Below are 21745 nucleotides of genomic sequence, written 5' to 3' on the forward strand. Positions count from 1 at the left end.
TTGAGAAAAAAAGTGTTAGTAGTTGAGAGAGAGAAAGAGAGAGTCTGCATTTGAACAAACAAGTGAAACCAGGAAACTTAGTTGAGATTTGAGATTTGAGAGAGGTAGTTAATTATTTTATTATTATTGTTTAATGCTTTTTTATTTATTTATGGGCATGTGAGGCACCTCTGATGAAGTTTTTTATTGATAATATTATATTATTTGTCACCAACCATGTGGGGGGTGTGAATGTAATATTCAATTAATTGCAGAAGATCAATGTACATTAGTTTTAATGGCATGCAGGATGAAAGTGATACTTTGAAATTACAATCGTAGAAAATTAATCTAAATTTTGAATTATTTTTCTTTACTTTTAATTTCAAGACACCAAGTTTCTTTCTACCATTCATAATATTAGTACTTTTTGTCAACTAAATTAGATTGATGATTAGTACCGGTAAAAAATGTCCATTAAATTTAAGAAATTATATCATTCTTGTTCTTTTTTGAGGTTATGATTTTGGAAAATTATATCCAGTGAGAGAAACCTACGAACCCATCTAATTGGTGAAATTTATCACCATCAATGGTAACTCGTGATACCAAAATGGTGTGAAATGGTGAAATTTGTTACCATTTGCTTCCGGATGCATTTCACACCATTATAATAGCCTGAATTACCATTGATGATTTTAGAGTTTTTTTATCCCATGATTTAAGCCAACAGAAACATGATTGCGAGGGAAGGTCTAATCCCACGTTATGTAAGTTCTTGATGCTAGCCCAAAAATAACGGAAAATATTAAAGGTCTTCTTAGTTTTTTTAAAAATAAAAAAATTGTTTAAAAATTTTGTTTGGTTTAATTTTCTAAAAACTTGGTTATAAAAAATATGAAGTCTTTTATAATTTTAAAAAATTAATTTTTTTTTTATTTTCTAATTTCTTAAAAACTGATTTGTAAGTGAGAAAATAAGAAGACCCTAGTGGGCCTAGTCTTCTTTATATTTTAAATCCAATGCAATATCAAGTCTTGTAACAACCAATCACTCTCTATCTCTCTAATTACAACTAGAGGGGGATATTATATAGGAAAATGCAAACCATGTGAACACACACATACCACTCCTTGCACAATTACAATTAAATTAATTTAATCAATACATTTGTTTCAATCAATTAATAAATTGTATTAAGAAATGTTAGGATCTTGCTTAAGCCTTTAAAAGTTTAAAATGGATATTGGGTATCTTTTTAAATAAGGGTAAAGTACATAAAATATTCCTATTGAGTTTATATTTTGTGCGCACAACATGATTTGTCTTAAAATGTTGCAACAAAGGGCCTTCCGTCAGACGGTGCAATATTTTTTAGATACCTTCACATATTTTATATATATATATATATACACCCACTAATATCTGTTGTCTCTAGTCGAAGGACCCCACAAATCTCTTGCTTGTTCAACTCTTCTTCTTCTTCTTCTTCTTCTTTATTTTTTTTATTTTTTTTTGTATTGAATATTTCTGTTGTTGTGCTGTTGCATTTGGATTTTTATTGGGCCTGAGATCTTTCAAGTGGCTGGCTCGGTCCAGTCATTTGGTTTTAAGAGACGAAAGTTAAATGATGTAACGTAGCCCAATGATGCATGCTGATTAAAAATAAATGACTCATCACATTAGAAACTAGAAAGTAAACAAGAACAATACTAACATAAATAATAATAATAAATAAAATGAAAAACAAAGAAATTGATGTTATTAGAAAGTAAACAAAAACAATACTAACAAATAATAATAATAATAATAATAAATAAAATGAAAAACAAAAAAAGCTGATTTTATTGTTCTAAGCTTGATTCCAGTGATTTTTCTTCAGCAAGGCCCCTGGGTAAACACAGAACAGTATCTGCAGATATATGCAAATAAAAAAAAATAAAAAAAAAAAGATCTGGATTGTAATATAACTTCAACAAAACAAGTATATGCCAACCCAAAGACAATTCTGAAAATGAGAACAAATTTTTTGAAACAATTTTTGCTGTTGAAAAGGCTGTCTGTAAAGAGGTTGTCTTATAAGAATTAAAAGCAAGACTTGCACAATTTCTACTACTTTCGGCTTCAAAGCCGAAGGCCACCAATGGCCATAAAAATGGCAAGAATGTTGCACAATTTCTACAAGTTTTGGGGTTGTCTCCTTATCTAATTAAGGTTAACCCTCCTACTTAGTATTGGTAGAAGATTGGTGGAAGCAAATATTTTACATTTTGAAATAAAGTGTTGAAAAGTGAATGACTGACAAAATATCAATGTGCTTTATGAACAAGAGTTGTATTCATTTCTCAGGTGTGCTTGTATTTTATTTCCAAAACAGTATTTCAGTGGAGAAGATCAATCATGGATGCTTGTATTTCTTCTAGTGTTCTTCCTTTTGTCTCTGGCACCAGGATTGCAACAAATACGATGACTAAACCGGAAAATATTGTGTAGATGAAGAATACTCCTGAAGCAGTGTGGCCTTATTAGTACCATATAGAAAATACACAGATACCATATATATATATATATATATATATAGAGAGAGAGAGAGAGAGGCATCACCTGCTGAGCTCCATTCAAATAAGAAGTTAGGAAACAACCCAAGAACCAAGCCAGTTGGTCAAAGTCACCAAGCTTCCAGCTGAACCCTTAATGTTAATAGGGAATATCTGAAATGGCAACACATAAATGTATTCACATTCATGCCATATTAGACTCTAGTTTGCAATTTATAAGTATAATATATATATATATATATATATATATATATACACACACACACACACACACTTTTACGACCAGTAAATAAACTACCTCTGACATGATAACCCATGGTGTACCACCCACGCCGGTTGAAAAACCAACAGAAAACACCTGGTTTCAGAATCAGGACACACACAAAACAAGAAATAAATAAATGATTAACAAGCTTTGGGCTATTTTACTTTAAATTTGACATAGTTGAAAAAGAAAAGCGCACACAAACACACAAGAATTTAAATGAATGGCCATGGGAGTAACTACGGCCATTCAAAGGTTTACAAAATCAGCACAGAGCAGTGCATATTGTCACGGGCCTAGAGATTCGGCGCAGCGGCACGGCCCGTGCGGCACCAAAGCGTTGCTTCAGCTCGCGCAAGCGCCCTGATCAGCCACCACGACCTGCCCTCCCAAGGATACATGCTGACTGGTTTCGGCCTGCCATGGCCTCGTCAGGGGAACGGCTCCAGCTCCCGACCAGTTTGTGCAGGGATGGCCAACTCCCTTCTTCATAGTCAAGTCCACGACTAGCGACAAGCACCTCGAACTGAACCGAGTCGACCTGCCTGAACTCTGAAGAGGTACCATCCTGTGGTCCTGCACGCCCCTTCCCTGGAACCATTCCCAGTCAATGAATGTTCTTAGCCAACCAGCATGCGTATCTTCTATGCTCATGGCGTCGTTAGGAATCGGATCGTGACATTCTCCCCCACCCAAATCCTGCGACGCCCTCGTCGCAGTGCGGCGCTGACTCCGCTGCGTCCAACAATCCAAAGCCTGTCTCCTCCAAGTGGTATGCTCGCCTGCCCACCATCGCTTTCTCGTACAACCCCTGGCTGCACTCGCCCAATGATAGGGTTTCGGGCTAAAGGGACGCCCACTTCTTCGGGACGCAACCCCACGTTATGCCGCCTCCGCGACACCCCGAGCAAACAAGCGCCCTCCGGCTGACTTGATACCCGCCCTTCACAACGGTTTGCACGCCTCTTGAACTTGCAAGAACTTTGGTGCGCGCGGCCCTCCCGCCATCCGATGCGCGCAGCCCTCCGGCTTAAAGGACGCGTCTTCATGGGGAGATGGAGGCTCTCCTCCAACAGCATTGATTGCCCACCGACGCTTTTCAGTGCACCGTCTTCATTCTCAAGACCCCCGGATCGACAAGGGGGCACACCTTTGTGTTTTTCCCCAAGTCCTGCTCTGATACCATTTGTCACGGGCCTAGAGATTCGGCGCAGCGGCACAGCCCGTGCGGCACCAAGGCGTTGCTTCAGCTCGCGCAAGCGCCCTGATCAGCCACCACGACCTGCCCTCCCAAGGATACATGCTGACTGGTTTCGGCCTGCCATGGCCTCGTCAGGGGAACGGCTCCAGCTCCCGACCAGTTTGTGCAGGGATGGCCAACTCCCTTCTTCATAGTCAAGTCCACGACCAGCGACAAGCACCTCGAACTGAACCGAGTCGACCTGCCTGAACTCTGAAGAGGTACCATCCTGTGGTCCTGCACGCCCCTTCCCTGGAACCATTCCCAGTCAATGAATGTTCTTAGCCAACCAGCATGCGTATCTTCTATGCTCATGGCGTCGTTAGGAATCGGATCGTGACAATATGCTCGTTTAGGCCCCCACATTATATTCATGGGGAGGCTGTAATTTTTTTCCCCTTGGCAAGAAACTCACATGCCCATTTGCCTATACGGGGACTTAAACCCTCGCCTCTCACCTTCGGAGGTTGAGAAAATACAAATAGGCTAGAAACCTTGGTGGTATGGATGTTGTAAGTGAATGTGAGAAAATAAAAAAAAATAAAAAAATAAACATATTTTTGGTAGGTAAAGAGAACACAAACATAAGACCAATATCTTAAATTAGATCTTTTTCACTTTCATAATATCAAGACAGAGGATAGAACTATTGTTTGGTTAGACATGGTACCAGTATGCCACTCAGAACCAATGTGGCAGTGAGCTCCTTCCGTTGTTGAAAATCCTGGTCGCGGTGAATTAATGTTTTAGAACATAATTATTTTCCGAACATAGAAATGTAAAGATATATAGTTTAAAAGAAACCTGCAAGAGGAATGCCAATCCTACAAGAAAGGCTCCCAAGCATGTTACTGCTGCAGTAACCTACAAAGACTTCAGTTACTGGCTCATCTATCAACTAAATCAAAATTCCCAACAAAAAACAAAAAACAAAAAACAAAAAAACAAAAAAAACTAAACAAAAAATGTCGTTCACATTCTAACCATCAGAAGTGGCCGTCGTCCAATTTTATCCATCAAGTATAAACCCAAAAAGGAGAATGGAATCTGCAAAAGAATGTCAATATCATCTAGGAAGTGCCTTGAATAAAATCCCACATTAAAGTTACACTTAAAAGAGTTAAGAACCTGAATAATAGCCATTGCTGTAGTGCCAACACTAGCCGAGCTACCTGCCATATGTAAGATACAAATTCAGATATTCATTACTCAAATAGCTCTTTCAATTCATTAGTTACTTACTGACATTTCTAAAGATATTTAACTTACCAGCAGCTTCAAAAATAGAGCTTGCATAAAATGCAATTCAACTGTTCCCTCCAAATTGTCCCAGTAACATTAGCCCACTCCAACCTTGTGCAATTTGTTGTATTCGTTAGAGGTCAGAGAAGTTATGGAAAAAGTAACAAGCCACAAATAATTAGGATTAATGTTGAGGCATACAATGAGTGAGTGAGCATATCTCCGCTCAAACAAGTCTAAAATTCTGGATTGTGAGAGTCTTTGAAGAATTTCTGTGCATTCCTGGAAAACAACAAGGACTTATTTTCTTCTTCTAGACAGTGAGTTTTGAATTGACTTGTGAAGTTCAAATGTTACCTTGATTTCAGCTGCTTCTTGAGAAATATCACATTTTTCACCCCTCAGACGTTGCAAAGTCGCTTCTGACTCTTTTTCTTTACCAATCATTGTCTGCAAAGTGCAAACGAAATTGCATTTTAAATGATGAGTCATTTAAAAACCTAAAAATAATTCCGTTAAACAAAAATTGGAGCACTCCATTTTTCTTTTCAATTTTACTTCACTCTTTTAGACTAAAAACATTCCTTGTAACGCTCACCTAAATAACAAGATTAAATTTTGAATCAAACCCACCAACCATCTTGGAGACTCTGGTATGAAGAACAAACCAACAACTTGAACCAGACATGGTACAATTCCTAACATTGAAACAAAAAAATGCAAACTCGTATTAATGGAACCGCCTTCAGACTGTACTAAACAACACAAAAGTGAAGCAAGGTACCTATTACAGCCAAGAAGCGCCAAGTGATGAAATTTCCAACGAAAAACACCAGTGACATGCCAAATAATTGTGACAACTGTAGAATTGCCAAAACATATAACAGAAGAGTTGATCCTTTAATCCAAATTTATGATAATTTTGATCTATTTTAATTTTGGTTTACCAGATTAAATGATGAACATTGTCCTCGAATATTCTTAGGAGTGATTTCTGCTATATACACGCCTGCCTGTTTGGCCATGGGAATGTAAGCCAGATATGCTGATACAAGGACAGAGAAAACAATAATCTGCAACACTTACCACATAATAATTAATCCCAACTCCAATTCCCAATGATAGTCTTCCAATGTCAAGCCACCAAGCTCCCTTTTGACAAGCACCGAACAATTAATATCAATCATGCAATCCAAAAAAATGAAAAAGAATATTCTACTGACTTGATTAAGATTGAGTAATCTGTCACTTTCTTTCTTTCTTTCTTTCTTTCTTCTTTTATTTTATTTTATTATTTTATTATTATTATTATTTTTTTTTTTGATGCTATTATGAACAGTAAAAACACATATATAACTTAGTATCTTTCTCGAGCAGCTTCATAAAAAGTTACGTTTAATGCTGCTATTTTTTAGTGCTGTCATCTTATTAAAATGAAAATCAAGTTGAAGAGTGATCCCAGCTTGTAAGTTGAACAAAAGAAAAATGAAAATAGGTTCACTTGGAAGTTTTTCGTAATTGCACTTGGTTTCTCTAGGAAGTAAATTCTTATAAAGTTGCTTTATGGGCACCTTAAAAGCCCCTTGATTGCTAAGATGTGTGAAAACATATAACATTGCAGTATGAATAGTTCCTCTTGGCAGTTTAATGAAGTATAAATGAATTAAATTATAGTTGTGGGAAGGCAAGTGTAGTAAACCTTTGCGAAAATTATTGAAAGCCACCCCATGATGCAAAATATTTGCAGGAACCACATAGCCTGCATAACAACATCAACCAAAATTCAAGAACGGTATAGTGATTGGACCAAGAATTTATACTATGCTGCCGAGAAACATCCAAAGGGTAAGACGAAAAAGAAAGGGGAAAAAAAAAAACTTACACCTCTCCGACCAATGAGATCTGCAACTTTTCCACTTATTACTGCACCTAACATTCCTCCAATTGTCATTATTGAAATGAAAACTGAGTACTGGACAAAGAGGAAACAGAATAAACAAAATCAATGAAACAGAAAAGCATATGACTCCTATTGACTGGAAACAATCTAGTGCACTGCTTGACTCCATTGTCTCAACGAGTGTATTCAATATCAATTGGCTATGTACATTCAAATTCAAGTAGTGGTGATAAATAGAGCTCAGCCGTTTAGTAAATTCACTTTATTCAGTGTAATTTTTCTGTTCCAAAGCCTTGACTATATTCTTGTTCTGTAGACATTAAACATATCTTATCCTTACCAACAAAAAAAAAAAAAAAATTTCCCCACCGAAAAAGACATGAACAATTCTATAGCCCCTTCGCTTCCTATCAACTGAAAGGCATGAACAATAATTCTATAGCCCCTTTGCTTCCCATCACAAATGACATACATTTTTTATTTAAATTCGGCAATGTGACAGGAATGCTTACAGTCCTGAAACAATGCATGGTCACAACCTTCACAAACAAAACCATTTTCACAAGTACTTTGAGACTGCCATTCATGTATGTGCAACCCATTTAAGTAATACTACCATGTTTCCTAAAACAAGAGATTGGTACACCCCAATTATTTTAAATAAGAAAAGGCAAATGATAAGTAGTTACCTCTGCAGTAGAGAGGCCTAGGTCATTCATGATACCAGACTCAGCAGGAGATGAATATCCGACCTACAAAGCAAACATAAACTACTGACCAGTTAGATTTCAACTTATCAAACAACCAGTGCCAGTTCCATGAACATATACAATCATCGATTGTTAATTAGGTTATCCAAATTGATGGGCTCTATTGTTTTCTATTTCCTTTTTCCTTTTTGGTGTTGATAAACAAGAGGGAACAGAAAAAAAAAAGAAAAAAAAAAGGGCAAATGTAACAAATTAGAGTAGTTAGACAGAACAACCATCAAGAGTCAAATGGGTGTGCTTGTGTGACTTATTACCGAAAAAGAAAAATAAATAAAGACAGAAAATAGTTTTCTTTAAGCAGAACTCCTACTCAAGTGGGACTAAATACATTCTAGCAAAAATCAATTTTCTTCCGTGAAAATCTGAGGCCATTCAGTGAGATAAAACAGTTTTACAACCATGCCAACGAAAGAAAGAATTTTCAAGAAATTAAGTAGGAAAAGGACGATATTTGAAATTGAAAGTGGAGTTTCTTTCTCTTTTTTTTTAAGTCTGTTTTTTTTCATACAACAGTTTTGTGTTATATAATTAATGTGAACAACCATGCCAGCACCATACTTCATCACGATTTACTCAATATGCAAACAATACAAATATCACAAATTACCTATCAAGATGCAAGCAATACAAATATATATACCAGGATCCTCTCCTGTGCATAATGAAACAACTAGATGTGCTAAATTGTCAATTTAATGGTGTTATAATGTTGCAACGCGAAGTTGCATTTTGTGACATAGCTATGTTGTGGCTAACCTGTTTGTACGGGTTGAAGGCAAGGATAATAATGATGAGCTGTGTTGCATTATGATATAACCGTGTTGCCCTATAATTGACCTCAACCAATTTTCTTTTGTTCATGGTAAAAGGATCAGTGACAACATATTGCTTGCCCAAGAAATTATGCGTGGATACCACAAAGACTCTCTCACTCCTAAATGTGCTTTAAAGGTCGATATTAGGAAAGGTTTTGATACTATTAGGTTGGACTTTATTATTGCTTCTCTGTCCCTCTTTGGTTTCCCTCCCACATTGATCATCCAGTGGGTTCAAGCTCGTTGAACATTTCCATCATTCACTATCGATTTAAATGTTAATTCTATGGCAGTCGTTAAAGAAGCTTTGGATCAGTTCTCTTCATTGTCTGATCTTTCTATAAACCACTCCAAGAGCCTGCTTTTTTGCTCGGGAGTTGATACGAGCACTGAATTGTCTTTACTGAATCTACTTGGGGTTGAAAAGTGTTATCCACCTATCAAGCACTTGGGCATTCCTCTCATCACCACCAGAATCAAAGCTACAGACTACAGAATCCTTGTGGAGAGGATCACACAAAGGATTGGGCACAAGACCTCAAAAGCTTTATCCTATGTTGCAAGGCTTCGATTCATCAACTTAAAACTCTCATTTTCATTCAAAGTTTCTAACTTTATACATTAAAACACTCTCGTGACTTCAAATGTACCTTGAATAAAGTCATTTTTAACTCAAAACTCTCATTTTCGTTCAAAGTTTCTAAACTTCATACATTAAAACAATCTTTTGACTTCTAACGTACCTTGAATAAGGTCATTTTTAACTCAAAACTCTCATTTTCATTCGAAGTTTTTTAACTTTATACATTAAAACACTGTCATGACTTCAAAGGTACCTTGAATTAGGTCATTGTTAACTCAAAACTCTCATTTTCATTCAAAGTTATTCTAACTTTATACATTAAAACACTCTCGTGACTTCACTTGAAGTGACAAATAAGGTTGGGACACTCAAGACACATATGAAATATTGTCTCCGACAACAAACACAGATTATGGACTCAATGGGGTCAAGACTCAACTCACACGAGGTAGAGATCTCTGGGAAATTAACATACCTCGGTCCTGCTCTTGGAACTAGAGAAAGATGCTTCTTCAATTGAGATGCATTGCAAGACAATTGATCAAACACAGGGTGGGCGATGGCAGCTAACTCCATTATACAATCAACTTGAATTTCCGAAAAAATATCTGATAAATTGTCCTTTTCATCCCAAGTTATCAAATTTCAAACAAAAAATTTTCAGATTGGATTCAAATTAGCCAACTTGAATTGTAGCCCCTCCTGACTCAAATGCCAGTCATTTTACTTTTTTAGAGTCAGACTTCTTAAGAGCATAAGAAGCATGGACTCTCGTCCTTGGTATCATAATGGTATCGGACACTTTCAAGACACTGATTTAATAATAACTCTAGTCATCAAATTAAGAGAGTAAATAAACTCAATAATAATGCTTAATTGAATACCACTCACAGCACACCCAAAAACGAAGGAACCGGCGGCAGCAACAAAGATGCTGAGGACCACCACCCCTGTGGTAGCGGAGGAACCACTCACTTCTTTGCCGCCGCCACGGCCAATACCGTCAACTTCAGGCTTTGCTTCAAGAATCAAAGACCTGCTTAGTAGTGCTTCTTCCATGCTTAATTGCTCAGTTCATAAGCTGCTCTGCTTCAGGACAGGACAGAAGAGTTGGGGAAGTTGAGAAAAAAAGTCTTTGAGAAGTTAGAGAGTGTTCAAACAAGTGAAACTAGGAAACTTAGTTGAGACTCGTAGTTAATTACTTTTTATTATTGTTTAATGCTTTTTTTATGGGCATGTGAGGCACCTCTAATGAAGTTTTTTATTGATAATATTATATTATTTGTCACCGACAATGGGTGGGGGGTTTAATGTAATATTCAATTAATTGCAGAAGATCAATGTACATTTGTTTTAATGGCATGCACGATGAATGTGATACTTTGAAATTAGAATGGTAGAATATTAATCTAAAATTTGAATTATTTTTCTTCACTTTTAATTTCAAAACACCAAGTTCATTTTACCAAACATAATATTAGTATTTTTTGTCAACTAAAATAGATTGATGATAAGTAATGGCAAAAAATGTACATTAAATTTCAGAAATGTATATCAATCTTGTTTTTTCTTGAGATCCTGATTTTGAAAAATCATATCCAGTGGGAGAAACCTACAAACCCATCCAATTGGTGAAATTTATCACCATTAATAATAACTCGCGGTTCCAAAATAGTGTGTAACGGTAAAATTTGTTACCATTTACTTTCGGGTGCATTTCACACTATTACAATAACGTGAGTTACCATAGATGGTTTTAAACTTTACCAATTGGATGGATTGCGGATTATTTTATCTCATGATTTAAGCCAACAGAAACATGACTGCGAAGGAAATGTATGTAGTCCATGATGTTGGTCCAAAAAAAGTCTCTTAGTTTCTCACTTAGAAAACAGTATTTTTAAATAACTGAAAATAAAAAAACTACTTAAAAATTTTGCTTGGTTTGATTTTCTAAAAATTCAGTTATAAAAAATATGTTTTAAGTTATCAACTGTCTTTTATAATTCTAAAAAATTATTATTTTTTTATTTTTCAAATTCTTAAAAACTGTTTTGTAAGTGAGAAAATAAGAAGACCCTAGACTTCTTTATATTATAAATCCAATGTAATACAAGTCTTGTAACAACCAATCACTCTCTATCTCTCTAACTGCAACTAGAGGGGATATTATATAGGAAAATGCAAACCATGTGAACACACGCATACCACTCGTTGCACAATTACAATTAAATTAATTTAATCAATACATTTGTTTTAATCAATTAATAAATTGTATTAAGGATTGTTTGGATCTTGCTTAAGTCTTTAAAAATTAAAAAATGGATATTGAGTATTTTTTAAATAAGGGTAAAGTACATAAAATACCCCTATTGGTTTTTTTTTTTTTTTTTAAATCTGAAAATTCAAAAATGCCCTTCACATATTCTATATATATATATATATATATATATATATATCTCTCTCTCTCTCTCTACCTCCCACTTCTCTATGTTGTCCCTAGTCGAAGGACCCCACAAATCTATTGCTTGTTCAACTCCTTTTTAGCACATATTTTTTGTATTGAATATTTCTTCTGTTGTTGTGCTGTTTGCATTTGGATTTCAAGTGGCTGGTTCGGCCCAGCTCATTTGGTTTGAAGAGACGAAAGTGAAATGATGCAATGTAGCCCAATGATGCATGCTGAACAAAATGACTCATCACATTAGAAAGTAAACAAGAACAATACTAACAAATAATAATAATAAATAAAATGAAAAGCAAAGAATCTTATGTTATTGTTCTAAGCTTGATTCCAGTGATTTTTCTTCAGTAAGGCCCCTGGGTAAACACAGAACAATATCTGAAGATAAAAAAATAAAAATAATAAATAATAAATAAATGATTTGGATTATAAAATAACTTCAACAAAACAAGTATATGCCAACCCAAAGACAATTCTGAAAATGAGAACAAATTTTTTAAAACAATTTTTGCTGATGAAAAGGCTGTCTGTAAAGAGGTTGTCTTATAAGAATTAGAAGCAAGACTTGCACAATTTCTACTACTTTCGGCTTCAAAGCCGAAGGCCATCAATGGCCATAAAAATGGCACGAATGTTGCACAATTTCTACAAGTTTTGGGGTTGTTTCCTTATCTAATTAAGGTTAACCCTCTTACTTAGTACTGGTAGAAGATTGGTGGAAGCAAATATTTTACATTTTGAAATAAAGTGTTGAAAAGTGAATGCCTGACAAAATATCAATATGCTTTGTGAACAAGAGAGGTATTCATTTCTCAGGTGTGCTTGTATTTTATTTCCAAAACAGTATTTCAGTGGAGAAGATCAATCATGGATGCTTGTATTTCTTCTAGGGTTTTTCCTTTTGTCTCTGGCACCAGGATTGCAACAAATACGATGACTAAACCGGAAAAAATTGTGTAGATGAAGAATACTCCTGAAGCAGTGTGGCCTAATTAGTACCATGCAGAAAATACACAGATATAATATATATATATACATATACATATATATAGAGAGAGAGAGAGGCATCACCTGCTGAGCTCCATTCAAATAAGAAGTTATAAGTATAGGACACTATCCAAGAACCAAACCAGTTGGTCAAAGTCACCAAGCTTCCAGCTGAACTCTTAATGTTTATAGGGAATATCTGAAATAGCAACACATAAATGTATTCACATTCATGCCATAGTAGACTCTGGTTTGCAATTCTATAAATATATATGTATAGTTAAGGCCAGTAAACAAACTACCTCTGACATGATAATCCATGGTGTACCACCCACTCCCGTGTAAAAACCAGCAGAAAATACCTGGTTGCAGAATCAAGGCGCGCACACATATAACTCAACATGTTAAAATTTAGTAAACACACACATACATCCAAGAAATTACATGAATGACCATGGGAGTAACTACAGCCATTCACAGTTGAAAAACTCAGCACAGTGCACAGCACAAATTCATTTAGACCCCCACATTATATTCATGGGGAGTTTGTGTGAGAATGTGAGAGATGTTGAAAAACATTTTTTTGGTAGGTAGGGCGAACACAAACATAAGACCAATTTCTTCAGTTAGATGTTTTTCACTTTCATAATATCAAGACAGAAAATAGAAATATTGTTTGCTAGACATGGTACCAATAAGCCACTCAGAATCAATGCGGCACTGAGCTCCTTCCATTGATCAAAATCCTGGTCACGGTGAATTAATGTTTTAGAAGATAATTATTTTTTGAACATAGAAATGTAAAGATATATACTTTCAAAGAAACCTGCAACAAGAATGCCAATCCTGCAAGAAAGGTTCCCAAGCATGTTAAAGCTGCAGTGACCTACAAAGACATAATAGAACTGTCTCATCTATCAACTACATCAAATAGCCAAAATAAGAGAAATGTCTTTCACATTCTAACCATCAGAAGTGGTCGTCTTCCAAATTTATCCATCGAGTATACACCAAGAATGGAGAATGGAATCTGCAAAAGAATATTAATTTCATCTAAGAAGTGCCTTAAATAAAATCCCACATTCACATTACACTTGAGAGTTAAGAACCTGAATAATAGCCATTGCTGTAGTGCCAACACTAGCCGAGCAACCTGCCATATGTAAAATACAAATTCAGACATTCATTCCTCAAATAGCTCCTTCAATTCATTAGTTATTTGTTGACATTACTAAAGATCTTTAACTTACCAGCAGCTTCAAGAATAGAGCTTGCATAAAACGCAATTGCACAGTTCCCTCCAAATTGTATCAGTAACATTAGCCCAACTCCAACCTTGTGCAATTTGTTATATTCGACAGAGGTCAGGGATGTTGTGGAGAAGGTAACAAGCCACAATTAATTAGGATTAATGATGAGGCTTACAATGAGTGAGTGAGCATATCTCCGCTCAAACAAGTCTAAAATTCTGGACTGTGAGAGTCCTTGAAGAATTTCAGTGTAATCCTGTAAAACAACAAGGAATTATTTTGTTTATCGTTACTGTTCTTGGAAATAGGCAAAAGGGAAAAAGGAAAGCATAAATTTTCTTCTTCTAGACAGCGACTTTTGAATTAACACATGAAGTTCAAATGTTACCCTGATTTCAGCTGCCTCTTGAGAAATATCGCATTTTTCCCCCCTCAGACGTTGCAGAGTTGCTTCTGACTCTTTTTCTTTACCAATCATTGCCTGCAAAGTGCAAACAAAATTGCACTCATCAGTTTAACATTCAAAGATGTGTTTCTTTTATGTGTTTTGCAGAATTGGCTCAAATTGAAAAATAGAAAAATAAGAAAAATGATATGTCTAAAATTGTAGGTTTCTTTGTTTTATCATGCTTTAGTTCAAACTAAAAGCACTTTTAAATGATGATTCACTAAACGAAACCTAAAAATAATTCCGTTTAACAAAAATTGAGTACTCCATTTTTCTATTCAATTTTACTTCGCTCTTTTGAACTAAAAACACTCCATGTAACACTACCTAAAAAACGAGATTAAATTTTGAATCAAACTCACCAACCATCTTGGAGACTCTGGTATGAAGAACAAACCAACAACTTGCACCAGACATGGTACAATTCCTAAAATTGAAACAAAAAATGCAAGCTCATATTAATGGAAACACCTTCAGACTGTACTAAACAATACGAAAGTGAAGCAAGGTACCTATTAAAGCCAAGAAGCGCCAATTAATGACATTTCCAACAAAAAACATCACTGACATGCCAAAATATAGAGACAGCTGTAGATTCGCCAAAACATATTACAGAAGAGTTGATTCTTTAATCCAAATTTATGATAATTTGGATTTTTTTTTAATTTTGATTTACCGGATTAAATGATGAACATCCTCCTCGAATATTTTTAGGTGTGATTTCTGCTACATATATGCTTGCCTGTTTGGCCATAGGAATGTAAGTCAGATTATGCTGATACATGGACAAAGAAATCAATAATCTGCAACACTTACCACATAATAATTAATCCCAAATCCAACTCCCAATAATAGTCTTCCAACATCAAGCCACCAAGCTCCCTTTTGATAAGCACTGAACATTTAATATCAATCATCCTTCCAAAAAAATTAAAAACAAAATTCCACTGACTTGATTTAGATCGACCAATTTTTCACTTTCTCTTTTATGACCCGCTTTTAAAATGAAAATCAAGTTGACGAGTGATTACAGCATGTGAGTTGAACAAAAATGAAAATAGATTGACTTAGAAATTTTTAGTAATTGCACTTGGTTTCCCTTGGAAGTCAATTCTTATAAATTTGAATTATGGATACCTTAAAGGACCCTTGATTGCAAAGATGAGTGAAAATATATAACATTTGCAGTATGAATAGTTCCTCTTGGCTGTTTAATGAAGTATAAATGAATTAAACTACGGTTGTGGGAAGGAAACAAGTGTAATAAACCTTTGCAAAAATTATTGAAAGCCATCCCATGATGCAAAATATTTGCGAGAACCACATAGCCTGTATAACAGCACCAACTAAAATTCAAGAATTAGTATAGTAATTGGAATCATTGGATCAAGAATTTATGCTATCCTGACGAGAAACATCCGAAGGGTAGGAGGAAAAAGAAAAAAAACTTACACCTCTCCGACCAACGAGATCTGCAACTTTTCCAGTTATTACTGCACCTATCATTCCTCCAATTGTCGTTATTGAACTGAAGACTGAATACTGCGCAAAGAGGAAAGAAAATAAACAAAATCGATCAAACAGAAAATCGTATAACTCCTATTGAGTGGAAACAACATAATGCTCTGCTTGATTCCATTGTCTCAACGAGTGTCTTCAAATAGAGCTTGAACTTTTAGTGAATTCACTTTAAGTCTTTAGTGAATTCACTTTAAGTTTTAAACATATTTTATCCTTACCAACAAATTTTTTTCCCGAAAAAGACATGAACAATTCTGTAGCCCCTTTGCTTCCTATCAATTGAAATGCTGGACCTCTAATGGCATAAAAAATACATAACATTGGATTTTCTTTAAACCCCAACTTAAAACTTGTTTTTCATTATACAGTTGTTAAGTATTAGTTAAATTTGGGATCTGCTGTTTATATGGTGACAATGTTCAGCTGAAATGTATTACATTGCATTTCACAGTCTCACTCTCATGTGTTCAGCTGAAAGGTAATGAAATCTTTTCCTCACAAATGAAACACATTTTTTATTTAATTCGGCAATGCGACAGGAATTTTTACAGTCCTTAAACAATGCATGGTCACAAACTTCACACACAACCATTTTCACCAGTATTATAGAACTGCCACGCACACGTGTGGAACCCATTTAACTAATACCATGTTTCCTAAATCAAGAGATTGTTACACCCCAATTCTTTTAGATAAGAAAAAGCAAATGACAAGTACTTACCTCTGCAGTAGAGAGGCCTAGGTCATTCACCAGTATTATAGAACTGCCGCGCATGTGTGTGGAACCCATTAAACTAATACCATGTTTCCTAAATCAAGAGATTGGTACACCCCAATCCTTTTAGACAAGAAAAAGCAAATGACAAGTACTTACCTCTGCAGTAGATAGGCCTAGGTCATTCATAATACCAGACTCAGCAGGAGATGAATATCCAACCTACAAAGCAAACATAAACCACTGACTAGTTAGATATCAACTGGTCAAACAACCAGTGCCAGCTCCATGAACATATACAATCATCAACTGGTAATTAGGTTATCCAAATTGATGGGCTCTTTTGTTTTCTATTTCCTTTTTGATGTTAATAAACAAAAGGGAGGGGGGGTGTCAAATGGGTATTAAGAGTATTAAGACAAATGGGTGTGCTTGTGTGAATTATTACCAAAAAAGAAAAATAAATAAAGACAGAAAAAAGTTTGCTTTGAGCAGAACTCCTACTCAAGTAGGACTAAAGACATTCTACCAAAAATCAATTTTCTTCTCTACAAAGCAGAGGCCATTCAGTGAGACAAACAGTTTTAAGACCATTTCAACGAAAGAGAGAATTTTCAAGAAATTAAGTAGGACGAGGACGATCTTTGAAATTGGAATTGCAGCATATGTTTTTTTAGGTCTGTTTTCACATAACAGTTTGTGTTAACATAATTAATGTGAAACAACCATGCCAGCACCATACTTCATCGCAACAATTGACAAAAATACTGAGCTCAATATGCAAACAATCCAAATATCACAGATTACCTATCAATACAAATATATATACCAGGATCCTCTCCTGTGTCATTTTCCTTTTGTGCCTAATGAAAACAACTAATTGTGTTAACTTCTCCATTTAATGGTGTTATGACGTTGCATGCATTGGTGTTGCATTTTGTGATGTAGCTGTGTTGCATTGTGGCCAATCCCATTTGTACAGGATGAAGGCAAGGATGATGATGCGCTGTGTTGCATTGTGATATAACTGTGTTGCACTATAATTGTGCTGTATAGGATGAGTGCACAGGATCTCCTAAACAAGAGGGGACCCGAGTTCATACATACATATATACATACACATATAAAATGACTTATTATGAGCCTAGTATATAATCAAAATGAGGGCATCAATGTAATATAAAAAAGAATCCAAAATAGCAATGCCATAATTTTAGGAAACAAGGATGGTTCCTATTCGAATATTCTTAAGTGAAGAACACGTTCACTGAATCTAGCCGAATAAATGTCTTAGTTTTTCCCTCTCTATATAGGAACAGGTATTAAGTACCCCATAGTATCTCAGCCAATGAACAATTGTCCTTTATGTTGCAAATTTAAACAGAAAACACAAGAAAGATATCAAACACACACACACAACAAGAACACATAGATTTTACTTGGTTCACCCAAATTTCAGGGCAACGTCCAAGGGTTGCAGGGATTTCACTATGATGATTAAAACAACTGCGAATACAGAGAGTTCAGAATGAATAAATACCCTCGCACTAGGGTAACATAACAAGTGCGGAAATTACCGAAATACCCCTCAAAAAATTCGGGATCTGCGAAGTTGGGCCTTGGTGTACAGTATCTATTAGGCTACACACTACCCATCACTTTACTATTATCAAGGGAAATGGGGACTCTTTCATTGGTAGGAGCACATGGTAGTTACCCGGAGAATTTTTTTTTTTTTGGGATAAGTGTAGTTACCCAGAGATATTAATATATATATATATTCCTAGTCCAGTGCATATTGGGCACGGGTTCAGATTGGGCCTCGAGTTGCCTGACACATGAACTTGAGTCCGAATCGAAGTGAATTTCCTCCTTTTCAGCCCAATTACTGATTTTTTTTTTTTTTTTTGATAAGTCAGCCCAATTACCGAATTTCAAACAGAATTTTCGGATTGGATTCAAATTAACCAACTTGAAGTGCAGCCTTTTGTAAATGAGCCAATGTGAGTCGTTTACTTAGAGTCTAAGTGATATATATATACACACACATATATATGGTATACAATGTATTTATTTTTGTAATGTACATGACACGGTATGAGTGAAATAAATAGAGTAATTCTACCTCTTAGTGTGAGTACACACATTCATCCATTGGATAGAGTAAATATCTATAGTGATTGATCATCAAATGATGACAACACTAAGCCCCCTCTTTATAGTAGTATATACATATATATACACACACATATATTTGTTTTCATTGAGAAATAACACCTCAATCTTATGAGCCCGGATCCTTTGTTGTAATTTTCGGTGGTGTTGTGGTGTTGTATGGTTTTTCAACACCATTATATTTGTTTACATGATTACATCTATTTATTTCAACCAGATTTAATGCGTTGAAAAATAGGTGTAATGTGTTGAAAAACAAATGTAAAGTTGTTGAAAATCACGAGTAATGGTGTTGAAAAATTACACCACCACTATAGCAGGGGATTTCAAGCAGGGACACTTCTCCTCGGTGCCGCGGTGGTATTGGATGCATGTCGAACATTCGGACAGAGCCTAACATATGTCAGACACAACTAGAAATGTCCAGAAATTTGAATATTTTATTTTCTAGTTGAACATGACAAGGGCACGTTTTGGACAGTTTCAAGAGAAGGTGGGGTGATTTGGTAATTATTTTTTTAATAAAAAATGGATTTAATGCAATTTAAAATATATTATGGGCTAATTAAAAAAAATGATATAAAATTTTCAAAAACAAAAATGACAAACATCTAACTCTAAACTCCAAATTAGTGATTTCATTCACGATTTCATGAATAAAATGACTAAAATTTATTATTTACATATATAACAATATATACATATTAATGCCGTAATTGTGTCCTATTTTTTTTTAGATTTGTGGCCATATCATGTAGTATTCGTGTCCGTGCTTCCTATGTTCAAACCACAAGAATATCCCTATATGCATCAAATTAAGAATGTATACAAACTCAGTAATGCATAATTAAATACCACTTACGGAGCAACCATATGCGAAGGAACCGGAGGCAGCCACAAAGATGCTGAGGACAACCACTGCTGTGATGGCGGAGGAACCACTCACTTCTTTGCTGCAACCACCACCATTAATGCTGCTAACTTCAGGCTTTTCTTCAGGAATCAAAGAACTGTTTAGTAGTCCCTCTTCCATGCTTGCTTTGTTCATAAGCTGCTCTGCTTCAGGACAGGACAGAAGAGTTGGGGAAGTTGAGAAAAAGAGTTTTGAGTAGTTGTGTGTGTGTGTGTGTGTGTGTGTGAGAGAGAGAGAGAGAGAGAGAGAGAGATTCTGCATTTGAACAGAAATGAAACTAGGAAACTTACTTGAGACTTGAGACGGGCAGTTAATTACTTTTTTTTTTCTTCATTTTGTATTTCATTTGCAAGAAACTCACACCCCCATTTGCTCCTATGAGGACTCCCCTCGCCTCTCAAATTGGGAGGTAGAGGAAGAACAACTAGGCCACGGCCTTTGGTAGGTAGTTAATTACTTAAATGTTTTTTAATGCGTTTTTCTGGGCATATGAGGCACCTCAAATGAGGTTTTCTATTGATATAATATTTGTCACCAACCCAGTGGGGGTGTGAATGTGAAATTCAATTAACTGCAGAATACCAATCGACATTAGTCTAAATGGTATGATCTCTTTTTCTCAATCGAATGAGAAGTTGGGTGTTCGAATTGTGTGTGTGTTTGCATACACCGGGTCGTATAACCAAGAATTTCATTTCGAAAACAATGATCAAGCTCATCTCAACTACACCTGTCAAGCAACTATATTCAATAACAAGTCTTGCATATTCCTATATCATATGCACCTTTAGTTGCAATTAGAGAGAGAGGGAGAGAGAGAGAATGATGGGTTGTTACAAGACTTGTTATCGAATTGGATTAAAATATAAAGAAGTCTAATATTTTTCTTTCTTTTTTGGCCAACATGAACTACACAATCTGGGACCAGACCTTTCCCCTCTCAATCATGTCTCTGTGGGCTTAAATAATGACCTCTCCAAGAAGGAACAAGATCAACAATATACATTTCTGAAATTTTGTGGGCATTTTATGCCATTATTGATCACCAGGCTGATCTGTTTGGTAAAATGGGCTATTAATTCAAATTTTAGATGAATTTTTCTACAATTCCAATTTCAGAGTGTCATTTTCATCCTTCCAAAAAAGAAATAGCTACTTTAATAGCTAAATTAATGAGGTACTGTTCAACTATTTTAATAGCTAAATAAGTATAAAAATCAATGATTATATATAGTTATGTAAGAGAAAATTTACCCAAAAGAGTTTGATCCTTTCTCGCTCTCTGTGTGTGGCTGTTTGTCGTTCAGGGGAGGTGGCAAAGGTATGTAATGGAGATGTAGTGGTGAAGAGCTGCAGAAGTAGGAATGGCCGGACGTGAAGCGTCGTAGTCCAGTGTCAGAATCAGATAGCCGCCCCTTTCTCTCTTTATGCAGCCTCGTGGACAGACGAAAGAAGGGTAGTTACAGAACGTGCAGTGAAGGCCACCGGTTTTTTCGTCAAATTTTATAATTTTTAAATTCTAATTCTATTATTATAAGAGGTGAGGACCACAAAATCTTGTGACAGGTTGCTGTTTTTATTTGTGGGGACAATTAATATGGTGAGTACATTCTTGTAATTTTAATAATTTTTTTTTATAAATTTTTTAAAAATTAGAGTATAAAATGTTTAAAAAAATAAAATAAAATAAAATTAATGGGGACAAAATGTAATTTTAGTGGGGCATTTTCATAAATTCTTAAACATTTGAAGTATAAAATATATAAAAAAAAATTTAATGGGAGCAAATTGTAATTTTAGTAAGATCATCTTCATAAATTTTTATAAAAATGAGTTATAAAATAAATATATAAAAAATCCACCCCACTCGTTGCTGCGTGATTAGAAGGCATGTTTATTGTAATTATACTAATATATACG

At 35.3% G+C, this 21745-nt stretch overlaps 1 protein-coding gene and 1 pseudogene across 5 annotated transcripts; both read right to left on the reverse strand.

Annotated features, from left to right (window-relative positions):
- Window positions 1–1379: 1379 nt before the first annotated feature.
- Window positions 1380–10411, reverse strand: LOC132301209 (sugar transporter ERD6-like 5; annotated as a pseudogene).
- Window positions 10412–11978: 1567 nt separating this feature from the next.
- LOC132299758 (sugar transporter ERD6-like 5) lies at window positions 11979–21294 on the reverse strand. Of its 5 annotated transcripts, none has more exons than XM_059796567.1 (19): window positions 21080–21294; window positions 19775–19968; window positions 16897–16959; window positions 15954–16043; window positions 15771–15830; window positions 15318–15383; window positions 15178–15243; window positions 15014–15089; window positions 14864–14928; window positions 14442–14534; window positions 14229–14309; window positions 14054–14138; window positions 13913–13956; window positions 13771–13833; window positions 13630–13689; window positions 13496–13549; window positions 13106–13165; window positions 12888–13002; window positions 11979–12194 (listed from the first exon to the last, which is right to left on the reverse strand). In XM_059796567.1, exons 2-19 carry the CDS (start codon window positions 19958–19960, stop codon window positions 12127–12129), a joined length of 1395 nt encoding a protein of 464 aa, XP_059652550.1. In that variant the 5' UTR covers window positions 19961–19968; window positions 21080–21294; the 3' UTR covers window positions 11979–12126. The 5 variants fall into 5 exon arrangements, with proteins under 5 accessions (XP_059652550.1, XP_059652547.1, XP_059652548.1 ...); XM_059796564.1 differs by lacking the exon at window positions 11979–12194 and adding an exon at window positions 12257–12789; XM_059796565.1 differs by lacking the exon at window positions 11979–12194 and adding an exon at window positions 12257–12789 and having other exon boundaries at window positions 19775–19971.
- Between the last annotated feature and the right edge of the window lie 451 nt (window positions 21295–21745).

Source organism: Cornus florida, unplaced genomic scaffold (assembly GCF_030987335.1).
Source record: "Cornus florida cultivar Cherokee Brave unplaced genomic scaffold, ASM3098733v1 CherokeeBrave_3.0.0_Hap2_Chr03, whole genome shotgun sequence".
Taxonomy (NCBI): Eukaryota; Viridiplantae; Streptophyta; class Magnoliopsida; order Cornales; family Cornaceae; genus Cornus; species Cornus florida.

Coding starts and splice junctions, on each gene's coding strand:
- LOC132299758 (XM_059796564.1), bottom strand. CDS start 19,960: ATGAACAAAGCAAGCATGGAAGAGGGACTACTAAACAGTTCTTTGATT. Junction 15,831..15,953: donor ATCTCGTTGGTCGGAGAGGT/GTAAGTTTTTTT, acceptor GCTGTTATACAG/GCTATGTGGTTCTCGCAAAT. Junction 15,090..15,177: donor GATGTTCATCATTTAATCCG/GTAAATCAAAAT, acceptor GCGAATCTACAG/CTGTCTCTATATTTTGGCAT.